Source organism: Rosa rugosa, chromosome 1 (genome assembly GCF_958449725.1).
Source record: "Rosa rugosa chromosome 1, drRosRugo1.1, whole genome shotgun sequence".
Lineage (NCBI taxonomy): Eukaryota > Viridiplantae > Streptophyta > Magnoliopsida > Rosales > Rosaceae > Rosa > Rosa rugosa.
Genome location: NC_084820.1, coordinates 18,813,596 through 18,837,863, shown reverse-complemented (window position 1 = coordinate 18,837,863; position 24,268 = coordinate 18,813,596). Strand labels below are relative to the sequence as shown.

The 24,268-nt window shown below is 40.4% G+C and overlaps 5 protein-coding genes and 1 long non-coding RNA gene across 6 annotated transcripts; 3 read left to right on the top strand and 3 right to left on the bottom strand.

Annotated features, from left to right (window-relative positions):
* Window positions 1–445: 445 nt before the first annotated feature.
* LOC133722467 (uncharacterized) lies at window positions 446–4,584 on the top strand. Its single transcript, XR_009852759.1, has 9 exons — window positions 446–650; window positions 787–860; window positions 985–1,090; window positions 1,246–1,315; window positions 2,442–2,567; window positions 2,682–2,784; window positions 3,274–3,374; window positions 3,521–3,573; window positions 4,335–4,584. It is a non-coding gene; the product is annotated as an uncharacterized LOC133722467 (long non-coding RNA).
* Window positions 4,585–4,908: 324 nt separating this feature from the next.
* LOC133722460 (auxin-binding protein ABP19b-like) lies at window positions 4,909–5,866 on the bottom strand. Its single transcript, XM_062149351.1, has one exon. It carries the CDS (start codon window positions 5,733–5,735, stop codon window positions 5,142–5,144), a length of 594 nt encoding a protein of 197 aa, XP_062005335.1. The 5' UTR covers window positions 5,736–5,866; the 3' UTR covers window positions 4,909–5,141.
* Window positions 5,867–11,545: 5,679 nt separating this feature from the next.
* LOC133722447 (cytochrome c oxidase subunit 6a, mitochondrial) lies at window positions 11,546–13,818 on the top strand. Its single transcript, XM_062149343.1, has 4 exons — window positions 11,546–11,745; window positions 12,182–12,288; window positions 12,471–12,513; window positions 13,546–13,818. Exons 1-4 carry the CDS (start codon window positions 11,631–11,633, stop codon window positions 13,587–13,589), a joined length of 309 nt encoding a protein of 102 aa, XP_062005327.1. The 5' UTR covers window positions 11,546–11,630; the 3' UTR covers window positions 13,590–13,818.
* A 666-nt stretch (window positions 13,819–14,484) lies between these two features.
* LOC133722429 (uncharacterized) lies at window positions 14,485–17,939 on the bottom strand. The gene is made up of 2 exons (XM_062149327.1): window positions 17,670–17,939; window positions 14,485–17,116 (listed from the first exon to the last, which is right to left on the bottom strand). The coding sequence occupies exon 2, from the start codon at window positions 17,069–17,071 to the stop codon at window positions 14,705–14,707; it is 2,367 nt and encodes a 788-aa protein (XP_062005311.1). The 5' UTR covers window positions 17,072–17,116; window positions 17,670–17,939; the 3' UTR covers window positions 14,485–14,704.
* Window positions 17,940–18,025: 86 nt separating this feature from the next.
* LOC133722438 (cysteine desulfurase, mitochondrial) lies at window positions 18,026–19,986 on the top strand. Its single transcript, XM_062149336.1, has one exon. The coding sequence runs from the start codon at window positions 18,166–18,168 to the stop codon at window positions 19,531–19,533; it is 1,368 nt and encodes a 455-aa protein (XP_062005320.1). The 5' UTR covers window positions 18,026–18,165; the 3' UTR covers window positions 19,534–19,986.
* A 1,417-nt stretch (window positions 19,987–21,403) lies between these two features.
* Window positions 21,404–22,338, bottom strand: LOC133718557 (ankyrin repeat-containing protein At5g02620-like). The gene is made up of 2 exons (XM_062145449.1): window positions 21,835–22,338; window positions 21,404–21,703 (listed from the first exon to the last, which is right to left on the bottom strand). Exons 1-2 carry the CDS (start codon window positions 22,336–22,338, stop codon window positions 21,404–21,406), a joined length of 804 nt encoding a protein of 267 aa, XP_062001433.1.
* Window positions 22,339–24,268: the final 1,930 nt, after the last annotated feature.

Below are 24,268 nucleotides of genomic sequence, written 5' to 3'. Positions count from 1 at the left end.
TAGATATTAAAAGTGTTGGTCCCTTGGTTAGAAATTTTCTCATTTAACTTGTACAACGTTGTGATAGAAACCGTTATCTATAGATAGTAACAAAGCGTTGGTCCATTGGTTAGAAATTTATAAATTTAATTTATACAACGGTACAGTTAAAACCGTTATCAATCTACATATATCAAAAGTGTTGCTTGTCCTTTTTTAAATTTTGTTTATTTAAAAGATTTTATTTTAATTCATCAAAGCTAGGAAGTGAGAAACAACATTCCAAGCTTGTCCTGTTGCGTTTAATTTGCTTAATTATAAGCCGGGCCTTTTGATCCACCAAAAAAGAAAAAATAAGGCATAAGCAAGCAAATCGTTAATAACTTTAAAATTTTAAGAATCCCGCTCGGTCAATTTTAGCTAAATTCTAATTTCCCACCAAATATTGACATCCTTTTCTGAAAAGATAAAAACTAATGCCAACAGAGGGCAAAAGAGTAACGTCTGGATCAGTTTCAGCTTTCTCCTAATATCAAAAACTGATTTGCAGTTTCCTCTCCCACGTTTTCTAATCCGTGCAAAAGAGTTCTCCTCTTTCCTATGGAATCACCGCTCACGATCATATACTTCAATTGAAAAAGAAGTTCACCGGCCAACAGAATACTTAAAAGGTATGGTTTTGATTTTGATGAGGGTTCCACTTTTTTCCCCTTCTTGGCTCAGTTTTCCAATACATGGGCTCAATCACGCTCACTTTTAGTAAGATTTCTATCGAATTTTTCTTTTGTTCAATTGGCTGTTGTGCAGAATTTTTTGGCTTGCTGTTTTAATGGGTGATGCTGCTTCGTATGCAGAGAAGAATTTGTCTTTTAACACAGAAGGTAATCACCAACAAGAAGGCATTGCATGCTTTTTTCCGCTTTGTCAAACATCGAAGTTGAGAAAATTTGTGAATGAAAATGATGTACTCTCATTTTGTATTTTTTTTCTTTTTCTTTTTGAAAGCAAAACCAGAGAGCAATTCAATTTCATTGGTTCCCCAGACTAAATTTCAAAGCTCAAAGGTCAAGGGAAGTGCATGATCAAGACATAGGAGAAGTCGGTTAGAGAGGTAGGATGACAATGCAGAGATCGGTGAATTTGTTGTTTCCTATACTAGAACTTTGTACTGTAGTCCAATTAGTTGTTTGCTGCATTTAGTTTCTATTGTTTGGTTTGGGATTTTGGATAACACCCATTATTGAGTAGTCTGTGGTGATTTTATAGGGGGCTAGATTTGCAGAAGCTGTACAGAAGTTGGGAAGATAATCTGGGCGTTGGTTTTATTGCATTGAAGGTAATAGTGTTTCTTTTTCTCCCCGTTGCCACTAATTTGGTTCTTTAACATCAGCTACTATTCTTTTGTCCCATGCTGAAGCTGATATTGCTTGGTTTTGATTACACAAGTGGTGACTTAAAAGATTGGTTTTAAATTTTGAAAAGCAGTGGCAAGGCATTTTGTGCGGGTGGAGATATAGTGTCTCCCTATCATTTTGCACAATTTGATTGAACTCTTTCCTCCGCAATGCCACCAGAACATTCATCCTTCCTCTCTTTTCTTTACTTTTTGCTTTGTCCTTTGGTAACTTCTGCAATTATCATTTGATCTCATTTGTTTAATATAGAGCCACCGCCAAATGATCAAAGTGAGGGAAGAGAACAAAGCTTAATTAAACTTGAGCACCTGGACAAATTTGGTTTCAATATATGCTTTGATAATTGCACACTTTATTGACAAAGACCAAACTTTTATGTTTGAATTAGAATGCCACTGCCAACACTTTCTTTGGTCTTTCAATGTCGGCACCTCTTCACAGCTTTTATCTTGGGCTAAATACTAGTTAGTACCCTGTGGTTTAGGTCCAAAATCAATTCAGTCCCTGGACTTCTAATTTCATCAAAAACACCCCTGCACTTTCAATTTTGATCTAATAGGTCCAATTCGTTAATATTATGTTATGGATTCAAGTTATGGTTGGATTATTTGTTGAAAAACTATTTATTTTTAATAGTATGACTCACTCCTAAATTGACTATGCAGACCACCTCGACACCACATCATAAAACATAGGCCATATATGAGCCACATTAACAAGTTAAATAACTCAATTGTCGGAAAACTAACAAATTGGACCTATTAGATCAAAATTGAAAGTGCAGGGGTGTTTTTGATGAAATTGGAAGTTCATGGACTGAATTGATTTTGGACTTAAACCACATGGTAGTAATTTGTATTTAGCCCTTTTATCTTTGTTGTCTTTTGTTGGCCACACTTTGATACCAATTCAAGCACATATTAATTAAGTTTCCTTCAATCTACAACACTAGCTCTGCATTCACTTTTTTTAATCTCTGTTCATTCTTATGTCCTTTAATTGTTAGGTACCCGTTCATTCTTATATTCATGATATAGCCTGTAACAGGTAAAAGTGCATGTATATACAGCAGGGACTGACACCAAACCTTCACAAATAGCTAGGCAAGGTTTAGAGGAGGCCAAAAAGAAGAACATAGATCTAGTAATAATGGATACTGCTGGAAGGCTTCAGGTAATTATTCGAAATATATAATTATCAGGCAGTTCCGAGATGATGCAATGAGAACGTTCACTCCTGCGCCATCTTATTTGGGCTGGAGGTTTTATGTTTTCAATTTTTTAACAGATAGACAAAGTACTGATGGATGAGTTGAAAGAAGTAAAGCGGGAAATGAACCCCACAGAAGCTTTACTCATTGTGGATGCAATGACTGGCCAGGAAGCTGCAGGTATTCACACTTAACAGTTAATCTTTTGTGGATTTAACATTTATAGTTTAATCACTTCCAGTTACGCATATTATATTTATTTTTTGTTGGTTCTTAGTTTCTGCTGAATTAGACACGAAAGAAAAATTATCATGTCTTATTATGTTATAATAGGTTGTTTATTTGGGATCCCTCTTTATTGATTTATAGAAGAAAATGTGATTGATTATCTGCAATTGTCATGAACACATAAAAGTCTTAAATAGGGAATTGGTTGCTCTATCTAATGTTTGAGATAAAGAAGCAAATTCATATGCACCCGATTGAATTATGAGTTTCCTGGCCATACTCATCATATTGTTACCAATTCGCATGCGATTTGATAATATCCATGTGTCCAAAGATGCAACAAATTCCAATTATGTTTCAAAACTGTAAATTTACCATGCTACTAACAATGCATGTATATATTCCTAGAAGTAGGCTGACTTATCTTCTTTGTGTTTACAGCCCTGGTCACAACATTCAATGTAGAGATTGGGATTACTGGCGCTATTTTAACAAAGCTGGATGGAGATTCTAGAGATGGAGCAACTTTGAGTGTTAAAGAGGTTTACTTGTTGGCTTACTTTTCGTTCATAGTATCATTCTGCACCTTCTGCTCCATTTACGTCTTCATCCCATGATTTTTTTGTGCTTTGCCAACTCCTACTGCTGCAACTTTAGGATTTTAATTTTGATAAACCCTTTTGTGCAGGTGTCAAGCAAGGACAGCAGCTGCAGTCAAAGTTCCAGAGTTTCAATTTGAGGGTGAGTCTCTGTCTATTTAGACTCTGTTTATTTTTTCAATCTGAGACTGATTAGCTCATGTATGTTCAACTTATGTTTTGACATCTTGATTCTGAGAGTACTTGTGTATGACCTAGAGGTCATGTGATGGGCCTCTTACCAGCTAGGCTCGGAAATTAAGTCTCTGTGCTTCTATTAATTGACAATAATACCCTATATATGGTTTGACAGCCTTGTCTATATTCTTAATTAAATTTAGTGTAAAACAAAACGATTGAAGCGCTTCTTTTTGCTTTAACCATCTTATTGGAAATGTATGAACTTTAAAAGGTCTGTGCGATCATTTTCTCTTAAATATTAGCTTCTGGAGATGCTTGCTTCATTTTTGTTGTAGCCCTGCTATTCAATACCAGGACTATTGATGAAGTGTGTATAGCTACAGGTAGAGAACAAATTAATTGTTGTTTTTAGAGTATGCAAATAACAGCTACTAGGTAGCTGGAAATTCTTAGGTAATACTTTTCTGATTTAGCTATAGGACTATCGAATGTCACAATACTTTTTTGATTTAGCTATATGACTATCGAATGTCATAATACTTTTCTGATTTAGCTCTGGGTAGCTACTGGGTATCAGGACTATTGATGAAGTGTGTATAGCTACAGGACTATCAAATGTCACAATACTTTTTCTGATATAGCAGACTGATGACTAATTGCATATGGTTTTATGCTATTGGTTTATAATTTTTTTATCTTTTTAAATTTTTTTTTTTTTTGCAGTGAGAAGGAATTATAGAGACCACATTCCTTCAAGAAGAAGTCAATGAACTCCATGATGGGAAGAATTCGTTAGCGATAAGTATCTTTAGAGTTTTACAATGTGGATCTTCATCAATTCTATGGTTTAACTCTGTACCTAGTGAAACTTCTTTGTAGCAAAATTTACCTTTTCCATTGCAAGTAGACTTTGACTTTTGCAATGTGGATCTTCAGTTCTATACTCTATTAATATATTGCAATTTCATTTCAATTTCTTGAATTGATGCACTAGATCATGGTTGAAAAAAATCGCCGTCTCTCTAGCTAACAGACAATGGATTTATTCTAGAAAGTGTTGTAATTTACTATCTTCATCATCACCGACAACGTTATCAATTTAGAAACCGATGTAACAGTTTCTCAACACCAACGCTTTTGACGAGAAACTGTTGTGTAATGAAGTTGGAAAATATTTTTCAACTAAAAATCGATGTATACAATCCTCGAAGCCAACATTTTTTTGGTAACAACAGTTGTGTATGAAAGTTGTTGAAGGCCAAAAGTGATGTGTAAATTATATTACCACATCGGTATGTAAGCGAAAACCGTTATTGAATAATTACATACACAACGGTGCATTTAGTGCTAACGGTATGTGCTGAGTATATCTACAACGATTTCTGACTAAAAGCTGTTGTACTTTATTATGTTCAACATCGGTGAAGTACCGTTGTAGAGTGAAGCGTAAAAAGACAACACTCACCTAGACAACGAAAATATATTTTTTCAGACAACGGTGCGGAACCGTTATCTATTTTCAATTTTGTACTAGTGACTGTCAAGGAGAGTAGTCTGTGCTATCAATTCAGTACGTAAATCGTTTTGAAACAGTGCAGTCTCCAGACGCTGCACACCTGGGTCGTCACTGCTGAAGCTAGCAAATACAAGGGCTCGAGTATCACCTGCATTTACTTGGAAGTGAAGCAAACCTCGAGGTAAAACCATAATATCACCTTTCTTCAGATTTTTTACATAAGCTTTGTTATCCGAGGCGATGAACCCAGCTATAACTTTGCCTTCCGCAACAAGTATGACCTCTGAAGCTCCGTGGTGAGTGTGCATCGGAACAACTCCACCAACCTCCATATCCGCACGAGCCAGCGAAATACCAAGGCCATTTAGACCAGGAAATTGGGCAACAAATGCAGCTTTAAGTCGGACTTTGTTTAATTTTAAGTTGTTACCAGGAACTCCTAGACCAGAGTACACGAAATCGTCCACCTTAACATCTGAGGGGTTTTTGCAAGAGTATCCTGCAGGGCTTGGAGGAGCTGTGTAGTCTGCAACACAGAAATCTTGGACAGCAGCATAGGAAGAGGAGAGAATGAGAAAAAATATGAAGCAGATAGAGGAAATCATCATGATATGTTTGGAGATTATCGTCCACCAAAAAAGTAGGATTTTATCTTACAAAGCAATACTTGGCAAAAGAGTAGATCACATATATAACAAACAAGAAGCATTGAATCAAGATTAGGTACCAAACCAGCTATTTAATTCAGCACCACTCCTTTATGCAAGATTTCTTACCAAAAAGATTATATTTAGTAAAAATCTATTGGTCAAATATTATCATGAGCTCGCGTTGGCTGCATTAGTGGATTTAGTCAATGTACCAACTCTGTAGGGAATACGTACATTAAGTCTCTATTATTGCACTAAAGATATTTTATTTATTAAGATTAATCCATCGCATTTTTGTATTTGATCAAAGACCCGACAACATAGAAATAAAATAAAATTATATATACAGTAAAGGGTGGAAAAATAAGTTATGATTCAAATAAGCTTTTTTTTTTTTTGGCGGTTAATAGAGTATTATTGAATCAAAAACACAACCAAAGGTACATAAGCAAGGAAGTAAATAACAAAACCCAACAACAAACAAACCCCATGACAATCAGCCCACTAGCAAGCCCAGCAGAAGGGGAGAGCGATCTTGTCGTCGTCGCCGACAAGCGATCCACCGTGTGACTCAGAAACGTCACGGGAGTTGCAGCGAGGGACTTAGAAGCCAGCCAAATCTTTCCAACACATGAATACCAAACCAGATCCCAACAGAACTCTACAATCCAAATCCCAAAACCATAGAAAACATCAACAAAACCCATCAGCAGATCGCCAGGCAAGCAATTGCCAAACCCAATGACAATCAGCCCACTAGCAAGCCCAGCAGAAGGGGAGAGCGATCTTGTCGTCGTCGCCGACAAGCGATCCACCGTGTGACTCAGAAACGTCACGGGAGTTGCAGCGAGGGACTTAGAAGCCAGCCAAATCTTTCCAACACATGAATACCAAACCAGATCCCAACAGAACTCTACAATCCAAATCCCAAAACCATAGAAAACATCAACAAAACCCATCAGCAGATCGCCAGGCAAGCAATTGCCAAACCCAATGACAATCAGCCCACTAGCAAGCCCAGCAGAAGGGGAGAGCGATCTTGTCGTCGTCGCCGACAAGCGATCCACCGTGTGACTCGGAAACGTCACGGGAGTTGCAGCGAGGGACTTAGAAGCCAGCCAAATCTTTCCAACACATGAATACCAAACCAGATCCCAACAGAACTCTACAATCCAAATCCCAAAACCATAGAAAACATCAACAAAACCCATCAGCAGATCGCCAGGCAAGCAATTGCCAAACCCAATGACAATCAGCCCACTAGCAAGCCCAGCAGAAGGGGAGAGCGATCTTGTCGTCGTCGCCGACAAGCGATCCACCGTGTGACTCAGAAACGTCACGGGAGTTGCAGCGAGGGACTTAGAAGCCAGCCAAATCTTTCCAACACATGAATTAATACCAAACCAGATCCCAACAGAACTCTACAATCCAAATCCCAAAACCATAGAAAACATCAACAAAACCCATCAGCAGATCGCCAGGCAAGCAATTGCCAAACCCAATGACAATCAGCCCACTAGCAAGCCCAGCAGAAGGGGAGAGCGATCTTGTCGTCGTCGCCGACAAGCGATCCACCGTGTGACTCAGAAACGTCACGGGAGTTGCAGCGAGGGACTTAGAAGCCAGCCAAATCTTTCCAACACATGAATACCAAACCAGATCCCAACAGAACTCTACAATCCAAATCCCAAAACCATAGAAAACATCAACAAAACCCATTAGCGGATCGCCAGGCAAGCAATTGCCAGGCATGAGGGTAACCAAAAGAAATAGAAAAGAGAAAGAGGAATAGAGATAAGCAGCAGCGGATTCGCCGACGTGCCTATGTAAGACATCCGATACAACGCTGTATTCAGAGAATCGAATCGGCGAACATTGGTTTAAAACACTGATGGGTATGAAGCATGTGCACCTGAAACGTGAAGAATCTAGGATTTGAAAAGCAGACGGAGAGGAAGAAGAGTGGGGGGACATGAGAGGGATAAGAATCGAAGAGAATGAAGAAGGAAAAGGGGATAGATGGGATGGGTAATCTGGGCTCTAAAGATGAATAAGATTTGGGTTATGGGGGAATTGGGGAAACGAAGGAAACTGAAAGCTGACGATAAGCAAAACTGCCACCGCCGAGGCAGAGAGCTACCACGAAGGGTAGGGGAAAAACAAGGAAAATTGGAGACTCCCCCAACTCTAAAGCCGAAGATCCAGATCAGAAGAATAGATCTGGTAAGAGAAGGGGAAGAAGGAGAAAAAACTGTCTGGTGGGTTTCTTAGAGAGAAGGGAGACTTTCTCAATAAGTTTGGGGATTCAATCTCTCATGTATGTATGTCAGAAGTACTGTGAGGAAAGCAAGTAGCAATGACAGTTGTTAAGACACTACGGACGAACAATTTTGTGATGAGAAACGACAATTTTTAACTTCATGATGTGAGTGAGAGTGACTTTCACAATATCAATTATTCCAAATATAGAAAATTACATGTAAGTGTTATTTTGAAACTCCTAACATTTTTTGTTCTCATAAAGGCCACTTTAGAGCCCAAAAACGTCAGCTTTTTTTATGCTATACCTATTTTGCCCTTATCTCTCTCTCACTCTCTCCCCCCCCTTCTCTCTCTCTCTCTCTCTATACTCCGTCGTGCCGGACAACGACGACCTTCTTCACGGTCCCCGTCGACTCGCTGGACCCGCTCGGCGGTGTTCGTCACGATGCTCGTTAACTCGGTGGAACTGAATCACGTTGGCCGACTGGAATTGGATCTCCTCTCCTCTCCTCTTCCTTTCATCTGCATCGTGAAGGTTTGGGAGATGACGACGACGGAGAGCTCGATCAATTCGGTTAATCGGATACAGAGGCCTGTACTGTGCTTGGAAACTACGGTAGTGGGAGATCGGAGCTAGGAATAAGATCGCTCTCACAGAGCCTGAGGTGAAGAAGAAGAGGCGAGGTTGTAAGATCCAAGAGGTCCGAGAGTGTGAGGATCATGTTTGAGCAAGAGAGAGCTTGGATTGAACCCATGGAGATTCAAAGGAAGAAACAATCGAAGAAGAAGAAGAAGAGGAACGCATAATTAAGGCTCTGGAAGATTCAAAGTGCTTGCTTTGTTTAGTTTGTTGCCTGTTGCGTTGTTATTTGCAGCTTTTAAATTATTCACTATAGATATACATATGATTGTGCACATGTTCATGGTAGGCTTAACTTTAATTTAGAAGCACAAATATACTGTTCTTTGATGCTTAATTACTGTTTCGTCAAAACTCTATTATGTTTGAGATAAGCATTAATTGCTTGGTAGGATTAAGAGAGAATCCTATTCATTGGGAATATCAATTGCTTCTTATTTTGGAATACTTTGAGAGAAGCATATTATCAGGAGGATGGTTTTTCATGTTTCCTTGTGATATTTGTGGCAGATCGAAAATGCAAATGATAATGGTGATGATGACTGGGGCTATGTAGAAGAGGGACCTGCTGAAATCGTCATCTAGTAGGAAACTGAAATAATTGTCAAGAAGAAAAGAGTCTAGGTTCCAAAGATCAAGGAGGTGTGTTACATCAATTGGAACTTTGATTAAATACACAGTACTTTACGGCTACGTTAGTATATTTTTAAGCTGATGTCAGTAACTCTCTATAACTGTTATAGTAGCTTTTCAACACAGTGATAGTAGTTGAGCATTGCAAGCCTTCGACATTGTAAATTTATAGTTGTTTTAATCTTTCATAGTAGTTTTTGTGTTGGTTGGTAATAGCTTTCTCAGTCGGTGATAGTAGCTTTGTTAATCTCTGGTAATAGGCTTTTCAATCGTGCGAATAGATTTTGTTTTGCATGATAGTAGTTTTTGGTGCTGGTGTGAGTATCTTTTAGTGATGGTTAAAGTAGTTTTTAGTGTTGCTGAGAGTAGCTTTTTTGATATTGGTGAAAGTATTTTTGTTGCTGGTGACAGTAGCTTTTGTTTCTGGTGACAGTAGCTTTCTGATGTTGGTGACAGTAGTTTTTGTTGTTGGTAGGAGTAGCTTTTGGTATTGGTTAGTGTAGTTTTTGTTTTGCTTGAGTAGCTTTTGGTGATGGTGAGAGTAGCTTTTGTTACCGGTGATAGTGACAGTAGCCATTTGTTGCTGGTGAGAGTATCTTTTTGTGTCAGTGGCAGTAGCTTTTGATTTTTGGGAGCGTATCTTTTTATTGGTGACAGTAACTTTTGTGACCTCGCCGGAGGTTGCCGGAAATTTCATAAGAGTAGCTTTTGTTGCTAGCCTCATGTCCTTTCCGACTGTCGTCGATTCATGTGCGGAGCTAGCGCGGTTCGAGCTCATAATTAGTTCTCTTCTTCTCAGCCGTCCACCTTTTCCTTTGCATCTCTCCCCTTCCTTCCCTTGCAGACCTTGAGCTTGGCTCCAACATCGGTTGCTTCGACAATCGTGCCTTCGGCTCTGGTCAAGACTTTGGAGACTAATTTCGCTCATTTCATGACGCTCAACTTCATCAGGCCTAATGTTCTGACCTCAAACCCTAAGGCTATGTTTGTTTCCCAGAATCTGGGCATTGGGAAAGGAAAGTGTTTCATTTCCTGCGTTTGGGACAGCCAAGGAAGGGAAATTGGTTCCTAAAAGAAAGGTAAAAGTGGAGGAAATTGGTTCCTCCCCCCCCCCCCCCCCCCTCAGGATTCACTTTCCCAATGGAAAGGAAAATGATTCCTTTCCTTTCCACCAACCAAACAGGGCCTAAGTGCACTGACATCGAGTTCAGCGTCTCATCTAGCTCATTGTTCATGTTGTTGGCCATATCACCATTTCACAAAGAAGAACGTGCAACAACCTCTGTTGGACTTCGCCGCCGACGAGAACGCATCGTAGCTCTTGAACACTAGTGCCTCAGAGAGGTTGCTCGGCGGCGACGGGGAGAGAGAGAGAGAGAGAGAGAGAGAGATCAAAACTTTTCTAGGCATACTAGGCCATTGCATGAACCCACAAGTTGAACATACTCGGGGATATCTGGCAGAAAGCTTCTGCAGCTTCAATGAGACATTTGGGTGAGGCCTTGTATTGACCAAAAAGTAGGTGCTTCGAGGGACGAAATTCGTTAACCTGAACCAGTGGATGAAAAGGCAAGAAGGTGTCCTTGAAAATAGGTATTTGGAGAACTGAGGGTCTGAAAACCAACAATGCCAAGTTTTGCATACACACCTACACATCCAGAGTGTTCTAATAGACATTTTGCAAAAGATCTCCACCATTACGTGTTCTAATACTATTACCTCTCCAACCTCAAATCCGTAAAACAAACGAGACCTTAGAGCATCTCCAACAGACTAGCTAAATTCAATTTTTAGCTATATATAACTATTTTTAGAGCAAAAATCAACTCCAACAGACTAGCTATACCCAAGTTAAATTTAGCTTTAGCTAAAATGGCCAGCTATATTTAGCTAGAGAATCTTACATAGCTAAAGCAAAAGTTATATTTCTCTCTCCTCTTTTATCCACATGTCAGTTTATGATTCGACAAAATTTAGTATATTATTTACAAATAGCTACTACTGCTGGAGCAACATTGTTAAATCAATAGCTATATTTCACATCTTTAGCTAAATTTAACTAAAAAGTAATTCCTACTGTTGGAGATGCTCTTAGTCCTTGTGAATTAACTTGAGTTATTTCTCCGAGAGTTTGTATTTTTAAGGCATTTGTTATGGGCTTCCAACTTCCAACTCTAATTGCCCAAGGCCATGTTGTAACAAGCTGGCCCATTGCTCCCTCTTCTGAAAACAAAAGGGGATTCAGAATCGCATTTCCACGCTTTGCTTTCCGTCTGGAAATTATAGAATACTGAACGCGAGCTGCTCAGAGAGAGAAAATGGCGATGGCGATGCTCCGATCTGGTGCGCTCCGAACCGCCCTGCGCGGTGGCTCTCGGTCTTCTGCGCCGCCCAAGCGCTCCTTCTCCTCCTCCGCCGGTCACGACGATGCTTGTAATCTCCAATCTCTCTCTCTCTCTCTCTCTCCCTTTCTCCAATAGTCACAGCTCCACGCGCACATATACATGCTTATTCGAATTTCATATTGGGCTAGTTTTGATTTTTATTCGAATTGTGAAATTTTGTGAATCTGAGAGTTCAATTAACATGATTAGGGTTTTCTGTTTGATAATATTTTGTTCGATATGGATAGTGTGGAAATGTTCGATAATTATATGAAAATTTGGGGATCCTATCAACGCATTGATTGAATTGAAAGCTCCTTTTTCTGTTTAGCTTGAATTTGAGTTGCATATTGATATTGACAAAGACATATGAAACTTTGAGGTGCATTAGGGTTTGTAGAAAATATATATATATATATATCAAAGGGCTGCCGAATTGTTTTGTTTTTGCAATTTTGTTTGATCTGATTGTTTAACTTTGTCAGATGAGACGGCCAAGTGGGAGAAGATAACATATTTAGGCATTATTTCATGCACTGGACTAGCCGTTTACATTCTGTCGAAGGGCCATCATCACTACGAAACACCTCCTGTGAGCTCTCTTCTCGAGCTTTGTGAATAATTCTTTGTATTTTTACAGTGTTATGCCATGCTGTCTATGTTTAGATTGTTGTATTCTAATTTATTGTCGCAATTTAGATTCTTTGGTATGCTTTACACCTTCACCTTTAGGTTTTGGTAATAATTCACATCCTGTATTGTGTATGTTTGCAGCCGTACCCTTATATGCGCATTCGCAACAAGGAGTTCCCATGGGGTATGCTTCTGAACATTATCATTTCCCTGTATTTATAATTATCTTCTATTGACCAAGTGGACTCTCTCTTTGTTTTTCTTACTGTTAACATTGGTTAGATTTAAATTGTTGACTCATGTAATAAACAACATGCATAATTTCAATCTTCTCCTAAGACGGATTCTGTGTTTAAAGTAACTGGGGTTTTCAGGGGTACTTGTTTTGTTTGAAGTTTCTTTTAAACTATGTGTGACAACTATATGACATTTCCTTTAGCTATCAGTTGTTGCTTTAGGTTTTCACTAACCATTGGTCCGTTTGTCTAATGAAGAACATTAAGTCTCTATGTGGGTTAGGTTGGCATTGGAATGAAATGTCTGAACTGTTTTCCTTTCTATGAATTCTGTTTTCCTTTCTATGAATTTATGTTGTCTGAATGGAAGCCAGTGTGTGATGTGGCCCCTATTGCCGAGGTTTTCAAATAGATTCAGGGTTGGTGAATTGGTGGAATTGGCAATAAAAATAATATGATATATTCCATTTTAACCATTAGGATGACTCGGATATCACATATTTCTGTATTAATCTCAAATAGATGAACAATATATGAGCCCTATACCAAAACCAACAATAAGTTAAATTGCTCCTGTGGTCAGTAGTACTGCTTGCTAAACTGGTGCACTTTTCTCTCTACAATTTTTGTGATGTTGGTTGTGTTTCAAAATCTCAATATCCTCAGAAACAAACAGCTTATAAAAAAGGAAAAGGATTGTGAAATCTACACTCATTCTTACCTGCACTCCCACTCATATTTTGAAACTTGAATTTCCAAAGTTGCCCCTTAAATCAATAACATTAAACACTCTGCTCTCCAAATTTAATGCAGAGAAAGTAAAAAATTTATCCTTTAAGCAATGTTCATATCCTAAAAGGTTCATGAGAAAAATTTCTGTTCTACATGTTCTTTAGTTTTTCTGTTTCTTTCTATTCTTCTACCTAAGATTGTCTGAAGTGTAGTACTGATATCTAATGTGTCTTCTCTGTGGTATACAGGTCCTGATGGCCTATTTGAAGCCAAGCACGAAGACCACCATTAAGCTTTTATTGTGGCACATTTCAGTGAGATACCATTTGGAATAATTCTTGTTCTTTTTCATGTCAAAACAGAGTTAGGCTGGCTCGCTTGGAAATTTGTTGGATATCAATGCCTGCACTTATTTTGCATTATGAAATCTGGATCCAGACCTTTTGTCAAGTTGTTCGGTCTCTTGTTTGTAATCATTGGCACACAAAAATAAGATGGTTTTGATGGGTTGTCTCCTTTCAGTTGACTGATTATATCACTTGATGGGAATGTTTTGTGACTAGCTTGGGCAATTCATTTATTAATATGTTCCACATACCCTGCATTGGTCACCAAGTCATGCCCGGCACAAATTCCACCATTAACAATTTTGAAGCCAAAATCATGTACCAGACCAGAATTTTAATTATAAATTTATAAGTGGTGAAAGAGGATGAAAATCAGGCAAATTACTGTTGCTGAATGCAAAATTGCTCAACCACCGAGAACAGAAAAGGATGGAGAAGTATACATATTTGGATTTCTTTTCCTTTTGAGATCTAATGTCCACAATCAGTTTATATCACAATCAACTGGTCAAGTAATTTCTCCTTCCCTATCTCAGTATTTTGTCTTACAATGCAAGTAATTTATCCTTCCCTAACTCGGTTCGGACATTATTTTCATGTCAAGTTGAGCATACTCAAGTGTCAATTTTCTCAAGTCTCTGCTTAGGTAGGGGTCAGTCGGTTCCACTGCGCATCTGTCAAACAAAGATCTTGAGAGAGAGAGAGCACCCTTTAGGCTATGAAGCAAGACTTTGATGATGAATTGAACATCTTGAAAAGTATATGCGATGATTTAGAGCATTAGTACCAAACAGAGGAATCAAATATTGAAATGAAAGATTGAAGACAAACTTCAGAAGATAGAAGAAGAAAAACAGCATCCAAATTGTGCATTCTCAAAACGTAGAATTTACAACTCAAACAGCACCTTGAAAGTTGATTGATATTTAATCTTTAGCACTATAATCACAATGAAATATAATGAACAAAGAACATTACAGTTATCCCTAATTACCTTGGAAGAAAAAGACGAAAAACAAATTGACATACAGGCGTGTTCAATAAACAGTGACCAAATGTGTCACTCTGCAGCATCATTGTTATGGACTTCAACTTTGCTTTCTGGCAAAGTGTCCAGGTCTATACGAGCCTCTTTCTCTTCTTCAGGGATCAAAGAATTTGAAGAATCAACATTGACATTCTGTGCCTCAGTGTTGTCATTTGTGCTTGTTGAAGCTTCATTCTCCTTCTGAGCATTGCCAGATTCTTCTCCGCCTGCACCTTCATTCTCTTTTGTGTTGCTCTGAACGACATTCTCATTTGCGTTGCTGTGACCGACATTCTCATTCGCGTTGCTCTGAACAACATTCTCATTTGTGTTGCTCTGGACCACATTCTCATTTGCGTTGCTCTGAGCGACATTCTCCTTTTGATTATCCCCTGTCTCAGCATTGGTGTCTGAGAATACTGAAGTATTAACTGATTCCTTTTGGCCCGCATCTGCATTGTCATCAGTATTGCTTTGAACAACATTCTCATTCTCTTTCTGTTCTGAATCAGCATTACTATCTGTGTTTTGAGATGCCTCTTTCTCTTGTGATACAGAAGAATTGGAAGAGTCACCTGATTCTCCATGGTTTGCATCCGTATTGCCGTTGCCATTTGCATTGTCGTTTGGGTTGTTCTGAACAGCACTGTCATTTTCATTCTGGCCTGCATCAGATTTGTTATCTGTGCTTGAGGATGCATCTTTCTCTTGCTGTTCTGCAGAATTAGAAGAATCAACTTGTTGCCCTGCACCATTATCTACGTTGTCATTTGTTTTCTGCGTTAGTATACTTTCTTGTGTTCCTTCTTCCACAGTGTCACTATTTGTCTTTTGAACAATGTTCATGTCTGAAGATGCAGAACCACTCTCTTTTTCTGTAGATGTATTGGAGTTGACAATCTGATTATCTGTCACAACTGATTCAGAATTAGTAGAATTATCTGTGGATTCTCCATTAGTTGTATCTCCCTTCTGAGTTGTGGTGGAAGCTGTTGTGCCAGAGTCTTGTTGCTCACTGTTAGCAGCTACATCAGATCTCTCGGTTTGCTCTGTGACAACATTTTGCTGAGCGGAGTCATCTTTTTTGGATTCTCCATTAGTTGTATCTCCCTTCTCAGTTGTGGTGGAAGCTGTTGTGCCAGAGTCTTGTTGCCCACTGTTAGCAGCTACATCAGATCTCTCAGTGTGTTCTGTGACAACAGTTTGCTGAGCAGACTCATCTTTTTTGGTGTCCACTTGCTGCTGCTCTAATGATTCTGTGGCCAGTGTTGAACTGGATTTAGAACCATTCTCTGTTTCAGAAGGATTACCCTCAGAAACCACTTCGGTTACGGTAGCATTATTAGTATCATTCTTTTCACTGCTTTCCACTGCTTCCCTGTTTGAGACCGACTTGTTTTGGTCTTTATCCACTACAGTGCTATTTGCATTGTTCTCCTGCTGAAACTCCTGCTTTTCTTTGTCAACTGACTGCTCTGATTTATTAGTGTTTTCTGAACCACCTTGTTCATCATTGGCTGATACATTTTGAGTTTCATGAGCCACAGCACTGGAAGCATCATCAGCCTTGTAATGCTCTTCTCTTGCCCCCTCATTATGTTTTTCACCTCCATCTTGAAGCCGGTCATCAGCTAAAATCACCTGTTCAATCTTATCACCTTCCTTCTCTTCTGCCTCCTTTTCTTTATCTGTCTCATTGTGCTCTTCCCCCTCCTCCTTATTGACCTCCCCTTGACTCTCCTCCGATGTTCCTTCCTCCTTGGTCTCTTCATTCTCCTTCACCTCTTCACCTTCTTTCTCTTTGGTCACTTCAGTCTCCTTCACCTCTTCACTTTCTTTCTCTTTGACCTCTTCAGTTACCCTTTCATTGCTCTCCTCAGTCTCATTCTCTTTGACATCTTCATTCTTCGTGTTTCCATCCACATCATCCTTGATCTGTTCATCTTCATTCACAGTGCCCTCCTCATTAATAGTCTCTCTTGTCACTTCCGTTTCTTTATCTCCTTCTACTGAATCAACATGATCATCCCTTGTTTCTTCAACTTTAGGCTGATCATTTTCATTTATCTGGTCTTCTCCACTGCCTCCTCCAACATTATCGATCTCTACAGGCTTGTTTGGCTCTTCCACATTCCTGTTTTCTTCTTCTTCCTCCTCCTCCTTGTGCCTTGCATCTTCAACAACAGTTTCCTCCCGAAGAGGGTTGAGGGCCTTTCTTCCTAAATTTACAATTCCATCGCCATCTTTTATGCTTGCAGCCAACTGTGATTTCTTGACTTGAGACTGCTTGACTTGGTAAACTAGCCAGATGCAGACACCCGCCAAAAGACATATTTGCAGTGCATGCTTCACCTTGAAACCTTTAGATCTCGGGTTCCTGCGAGGAGATAGCTTGAACATCCTGAATATCTTCAAGGTTCAACCTATATATCCTCTTTATGACACCTGATAAAAGTTCAATGCTTGTAATCAGAAAAGGGAAACAAAAATACAATTTTCCCTTCAGCTCAAAGAAACACATACATTGTACATTTCTTAGTTTCATAAATCAAGAATCAGCAAACAAAATATATGTTCACTTAAGCTGATCTACATATCATAGCAGAAGAAAGAGCGTAAGAGAATTTAGCATAAACTGTGCACATCAAACTTTAGCCAAGCACCATGATTCAACTAGACCATAACCGAAACCCAACTAGCAACCCCATAAACAACATCCCATCCACCTTGTTTGACATTGTTATCACCAATGAGAATTTTCAAAATCCTTAATAAAATCCACTTGAGTTCACCCACAAACATACACTCTCCAACTAAATCAATCCAACACAAAGTCCCACTTCTAGTAATTGCAATTACAGCACTAAATAACAGTTACAGCAAGCAGAGCAAAACTCAGATCTAAACAAGCACAACACCAAATCCAATTCCAGCAACATTTGGCAAAATCTGACAATGTCAAAGGGAAGAGTGAAATATTAGTACGGAAAAGACATACCAGAAGAACCTGCAGGCCCTTAGATTCTGCCAAGCCTAAAAAGTAAACCCCTTTTTGGTTTTGGCAAGGGAAGTTACCAAAACTGAAAATATTTGGAAGTACGCGAACAATGGCGGTAGTTAAACTATAAAGACTCCACCTTTTGTACTAAACACAAGGTGGGTTTTTGAAGAGATGAAAGATTCGAAGCAATGGGTTCTGGTTAGTGTATCTTCTTCAATCTCCTCCTTCCCACACCTAAATTTTGGATCTGAAATCTGGGTGTGCAAAAAGGTGTAGAAAAGAAGTGAAAAAGATGGAGTCTTTGGTGTTATTTAAAGCAAAGCGAGACGCGTCCCAAAGGGACCAAATCTATAAAACGTTACCGTTTTGGTAACCCAGGGTTCACAACCTCCCACGTGTTCACCTTCATCTTGAACAAGTCGGTGAAAGCTCTCTATACTGAAACCCCTTTGCCGCACAGAGACGAAAACCCAAACCCCCCAAAAACCCAAACATGGCTTCGAAGCTTCTAGCTTCAGCTCTCCGCAAAGCCCTGACCCCCCATGCCCCCATTTCCAAACCCTCCTCCTTCTTCCGCGCCGCCTCCGCGGCCGCCGTCGAGCCGTACGAGGAGGCCGCCGATGGGGTTTACATGAAGGGGGTCAAAATCTCCGGCCGGCCGCTCTACCTGGACATGCAGGCCACGTCGCCGGTGGACCCCAGAGTCGTCGACGCCATGCTCCCCTACTACCTCACCCGCTACGGCAACCCCCACTCCCGGACCCACATGTACGGCTGGGAGTCCGACTCCGCCGTCGAAGCCGCCCGCGCACAAGTCGCCGACTTAATCGGCGCGTCCCCCAAGGAGATCGTCTTCACCTCCGGCGCCACGGAGTGCAACAACATCTCCGTCAAGGGCGTCATGCACTTCTACAGGGACAAGAAGCGCCACGTCATCACCACCCAGACGGAGCACAAGTGCGTCCTCGACTCCTGCCGCCATCTCCAGCAGGAGGGTTTCGACATCACCTACCTCCCGGTGAAGCCCGACGGGCTCATCGACCTGGACCAGCTCCGGGCCGCGATCCGGCCCGATACCGGACTGGTCTCAGTTATGGCAGTGAACAATGAAATCGGTGTGATTCAACCTATGGAGGAAATCGGAGAAATTTGCAAGGAGTTCAAGATTCCGTTTCACACTGATGCTGCTCAGGCGTTGGGGAAGATTCCGATTGATGTGGATAGGTGGAATGTGAGCTTGATGTCGTTGAGCGGGCACAAGGTGTATGGGCCTAAGGGAGTTGGGGCATTGTACATGAGGCGGCGGCCGAGGATTCGGGTGGAGCCTCAGATGAATGGAGGTGGGCAGGAGAGGGGGATAAGGAGCGGGACGGTTCCGACGCCGTTGGTTGTGGGGATGGGGACTGCTTGCGAGATTGCGAAGAAGGAGATGGAGTATGATCAGAAGAGGATTAGTCAGCTGCAGGAGAGGATGCTGAGTGGGATTAGGGGGCAGCTGGATGAGGTGGTGGTGAATGGCAGCACCGAGAGGAGGTATCCGGGGAATTTGAACTTGTCGTTTGCTTATGTGGAGGGGGAGAGCTTGCTGATGGGGTTGAAGGAGGTGGCGGTGTCGAGTGGGAGTGCTTGCACCAGTGCCAGTTTGGAGCCGTCGTATGTGTTGAGGGCGTTGGGGGTGGATGAGGACATGGCGCACACTTCGATAAGGTTTGGGATTGGGAGGTTTACTACTGAGGAGGAGATTGACAGGGCGGTGCAGCTTACGGTGCAGCAGGTGAAGAAGCTGAGGGAGTTGAGTCCTCTTTATGAAATGGTGAAGGAAGGGATTAATATTAAGGATATTCAGTGGTCACAACATTGAGCAGTTGTGTGTGAGGGAGTTGGTGGAGCAGTTGGTATACATATATACTGGTGAGCTGCAGCTGATCAAGTGGAGATGGAGAATTCGAGGTTCAGTTTGCTAGCCTTGTTTGTAAATGCCTTTGACACCTCTCCATAGTTACTCTTATCACTAAATTTTGCACACACAGTAGTTTTTTCTACATTTGCTCGCAGCTGTTTCATTTCCTTGGTATGGAATATGGGCAAGATAGGTGAAGATGGAGATTTAGGTCTGATGTTTTATTTTCATAATTTGGCTTTACGTATCATGTTGGATGGAATACTTTTCACTGCATAAGTTATCGTATGTGACAATGATAGTGTGGTGAATAAGTAATGTCTGAATAACGATTGGTAGTTGAATTTTTACCTTTTGTGTTCATTCATATGTATTTGGATTTGTTGGATATGTGTGGATTAACATTTTTCCTCAGATGCTAGTAAGCTACTTTCTTATACAAAATATTCTTCATATCAAAGTCGGCCTCCTTACATATTGTGGGAAGACTCAAGTAACCAATCTACTCACTGTTCTCATTACGGATCTATTTCAAATCAGAACATGCATATTTGAAGTTCTGAGCACCTTCCATTGTTCAACCAAGACATTTTTTTTAGAAATTGAAATGATTGATCCAGGTATCATTACCAAGTTTTTCTGGTCTAATACCACGACCAGATCTTTGAGGTTTTGCTCCTCCAGCCCTGATTTTCGTAGAAAAGAAAAATGGATGTTACAATTTGCAACCAATGATAGCACTGGAAAGAACCTAGAAAGTACTCTTGGGTTCTTGAATAGCTTACTATGTTCATCTCAGTATTGATGTCAGAATGCTAGATTTTGCAAACTAAAGGAGTCTCTGCATCATACATTTAAATTCCATTTTACATTTTATGTTTCTACAAACTTGAATCTTGTGGCATCTTAGGTTCTGTATACTATTAAAAATGATCATCTTGAGGTTTGTGCTGGAATGGTAGATAGTTGAGCAATTAAGAGCAGCACCGGTTGATGTTATAGTGTCCGAGTCTATGCAGGTTAGGTGATCCTTAGGCCTCTTCTTGAATCATGGTCTAAATCACCTTCTTTAATAGTATAAATATTGAAATTTGTCCTCAAATTCTATTCTCTCATTCAAACTTGGAAAACTACTTGTGCTCTTTCCTAGCAACTTGGTATCTTTATCTGCTGAAGCTTGTGAAATTGATGTGAAAAGTTCAAGGTTCATTTTGCAATCTCTGTTGCAAATGCTTTTGCCACCTCTCCGTAGTTTCTCCATTATTTGGAAGCAGTCTTTGTTTTCTAAATCTACTATATGATGGAGTTCTAACTCTGATGTTTTATGTCCTTTATTTGGGTTCTTTGTATCCTGTGGATTAGATTTTGTGTGGCATAAGTTATCCTCTGTGACATGTGATAAGTGTGGTGAAAGAGTATTCAAATAGGTAGTTGAAATGTTTCCTTGCATTATCATTCATATATTTGTGGATAACAATATTGCAGAGCACACTGGAGTGAATTCTCACCATTCTATCAAAGTATTCATATTATCTTTATAGGCTGATTTAGTACTCAGTTTGGACTTTGAAGTGGAGTGGAGAACCACGAACAACACATAAAACTATCTTCATAGTTAAGTTGCCTTTTTACTCATCCTTTCTTAATCACTCTGAATTGACTGTATGTGGCACTATTATAGTGTACAAACCTACCTTGTTGCTTGAATACCAGAGAAATATTATGATAGAGGTGATTTGGATTTTCCCTTTAACTTGAGTTCAAGCTTTCATCCTATAGATTGGTTTACGACTTTGGATGGTGAACCAATCTATAGGATGAAAGCTTGAACTCAAGTTATATCCCCCGGGGGATGGTGAACGCTATTATATCCCCCGGGAATGGTGAACGCTGCTGAAAAAGTGACAGTAGCAATAAGCATGGCAACTACTAGATTTGTGTCAAATCTTTTCGAGACATCCAACAAAGCTTCCACTGATTCATCGTTCGCATTGGTCGCGGTGGTGGATGTAGCCTTCCCATCCTCAGATGATTCCAATTTCATGAAGTCATGGCGCACATATCGCTGGAAAGTTAGCACACTGGTAGACCTGTCGAAAATGGACAAGACCCAATACGTATGAAAGGATTCCTACAACATATATGAGGTACCAAGGTTAATAGGTAAATGAAAGCAAATAAATTATCATCTCCATAAGAGAAAACTACATAAATCCATGACATTAAAATGCCTTTATATCTGTGCGTATGTATGTTCCTTACCATTTCAATATCGTCAACAAGGAAGATATCAATGGCTTTCAAGTGGTCATTATTTGTTGCAGTCTTGTCAACTTTGCGGTCCATTGCCAAGACTATCATAATTGTCTTATATTCTTGAAAGGCAGCCAGATGCAAACGAGTATTTCCCCCATTGTCTGCTTCGTTTACAAGTCCTGCTGGCTCAGGCGTCTTCAAAATGTACTTGATAACATTCAGGTTTTTACCCAAAACTGCAGCATGTACAACCGTTTGGCCTTCGTGGTTGAGCAGATCACAAGTAGCAGGCCGCAATCGAATCAACTCTTTAATTACTTTTACACAGCCTGCGTACGCTGCAACATGAAGAGCATATGTGGAATATCTGTCTAAGATGTAAGCCGCAGAACTGTCGCGTTGTATCAGCAATCCAATTGCTTCAACATTCCCACTGAATGCTGCATAGTGTAAGGGAGTCCAACCAAGTTCATCAACTTTTTTTATCATTTCAGGATTTTCGGACACCATATATGATCTCCACAGTGTCTACCATGTTTGGACAAAAAAAGTGTACGTAGTGAGAATCCATATCCCTCAATAACAATTTTGCTCATTCGATGCACACAGTTATAATTAACTAGAAATATATGAGACAAAAAAAAATTGTGTATTATTCGGCAATTTCATATTTGTCTACCGTAACTGAAAATTTTGGCATAAATACGCCTTAAATATTAAAAAAAAACACGACAAAATTCATTTTAAGAGCAACTCTAACAGCTTCCCTATAATTTCTGTATAATAGGGAAGCAAAAGTCAAAACTTTAGCATCTTTTTCTTCTCAAACTCCAACAGATTCCCTATTTTACAGCAATCTCTAAAATCTCCATATTCTTCCTTAAAATTTTAGAGATTGCTGTAAATACAGGGAATTTGGTTTTCTCTTTCCTCACTTTCTCTAAATATAGGGATAGTTGTAGGGAATCTGTTGGAGCAAAAGAGACTCATTTTTCCCTAAAGTAGAGGAAAATTAAAATATGGGGAAGCTGTTGGAGTTGCTCTAAGTCCAAAATTAATCCTCTATATTGAATGCAATCCAGGCAGTTGGATCATATACACATCTTCCTTGAGAATGCCATGAAGAAAGGCATTCTTGACATCCAATTGATGAAGGGACCAACCCCGAGACACAACAAGTGTAATCACATACAATACAAATAGTAGCAGGTTTAATTACAGGAAGTTTCATCATAATCGATACCTTACTGTTGATGGAATCCCTTGGCTACGAGACGAGCCTTGTAGCGCTCAACCGAGCCATCAGACTTCCGCTTCACCCGAAACACCCAATTACAACCCACTGTATTTTGCTGCACGCCATTCTAGTTTCTGAGATGCTTAAGAGTAAGAGGAGGGTTCAACCGTATCAACCAAGGTGAGGAGAGCCGGAGGAATAGGATATCAGACAGTGCCATCGGTGCGTGTTCGGGGCTGGACAATACCATCTCGAAGTCTAGTGACCATGGTATGAGGTGGAGGAGGAGGGTCGGCGACTGCAATTTGAGGGGATGCAATCTGGGGAGGAGCATAGGCTGGAGAAGTGGAGGCCGGTGGTGGGATGACAGGAGAAGAATCTGGTAAGGCGGAAGCAGGAGTCTGGGACGCTGTCAATGGCTGAGGAGGACGACGGCGACTGTACTGAAGAATAGGGGCAACGCGGGATATCGTCGGCGACTGAGGAGGCGAGGGGCCGACAATGGCAGATGGACAACCGGCGATGTGGGAGGTGTCGACGACTCAGGACTGGAGATCGGGGATGTCGGGGGCGAGAGCGAAGAAGCTCTAGTTCTGGAACGAGGCGAGGATGGAGCGACTGAAGAAGATGGAGTGGGTTCGACTGGGCCTGTTTTAGATGAGGATGACAATGGACTCGGCAGTTGGGCCTGCGGAGGAACTGGGCTAGATAATGAGACAAAATCCAGTGGACTAGTGTTAGAGTTTGATTGTACCTGCAATTCTTTAAAAGGAAAGTGATTTTCGTTAAACAAAATATGAAGGGAGATATAGACTCGACCAGTGGTGGGATTGAGACAACAATAGCCTTTATGATGAGGACTGTAACCAAGAAAGACACACTCGACACTTTGACTAGAGAGTTTGTTGGAGACATAGGGACCAAGATGAGGAAAACAAGAGCAGCCAAAGACACGAAGAGAAGAATACGAGGGAGGAGTACCATAAAGAAGATCCCAATCAAGAACGGGTGTGCGAAGGAGGTTAATGATATAAACAGAAGTCAAGGCAGCTTCAACCTATAAATTTTGAGGAACACCAGAGGTGAGGAGAAGAGTACGGGTCATGGTGGCGATGTTTGCGTGGCTAGGCCATTTTGTTGTGGTGTATGGGGACAGGAAAAATGTTGTTGGATACCCAAAGATTGACAAAAATGAGAAAAAGC

Coding starts and splice junctions, on each gene's coding strand:
- LOC133722447 (XM_062149343.1), top strand. CDS start 11,631: ATGGCGATGGCGATGCTCCGATCTGGTGCGCTCCGAACCGCCCTGCGC. Junction 12,289..12,470: donor ATCACTACGAAACACCTCCT/GTGAGCTCTCTT, acceptor GTATGTTTGCAG/CCGTACCCTTATATGCGCAT. Junction 12,514..13,545: donor CAACAAGGAGTTCCCATGGG/GTATGCTTCTGA, acceptor TGTGGTATACAG/GTCCTGATGGCCTATTTGAA.
- LOC133718557 (XM_062145449.1), bottom strand. CDS start 22,338: ATGGTGTCCGAAAATCCTGAAATGATAAAAAAAGTTGATGAACTTGGT. Junction 21,704..21,834: donor TTGTTGACGATATTGAAATG/GTAAGGAACATA, acceptor TATATGTTGTAG/GAATCCTTTCATACGTATTG.
- LOC133722460 (XM_062149351.1), bottom strand. CDS start 5,735: ATGATGATTTCCTCTATCTGCTTCATATTTTTTCTCATTCTCTCCTCT.
- LOC133722438 (XM_062149336.1), top strand. CDS start 18,166: ATGGCTTCGAAGCTTCTAGCTTCAGCTCTCCGCAAAGCCCTGACCCCC.
- LOC133722429 (XM_062149327.1), bottom strand. CDS start 17,071: ATGTTCAAGCTATCTCCTCGCAGGAACCCGAGATCTAAAGGTTTCAAG.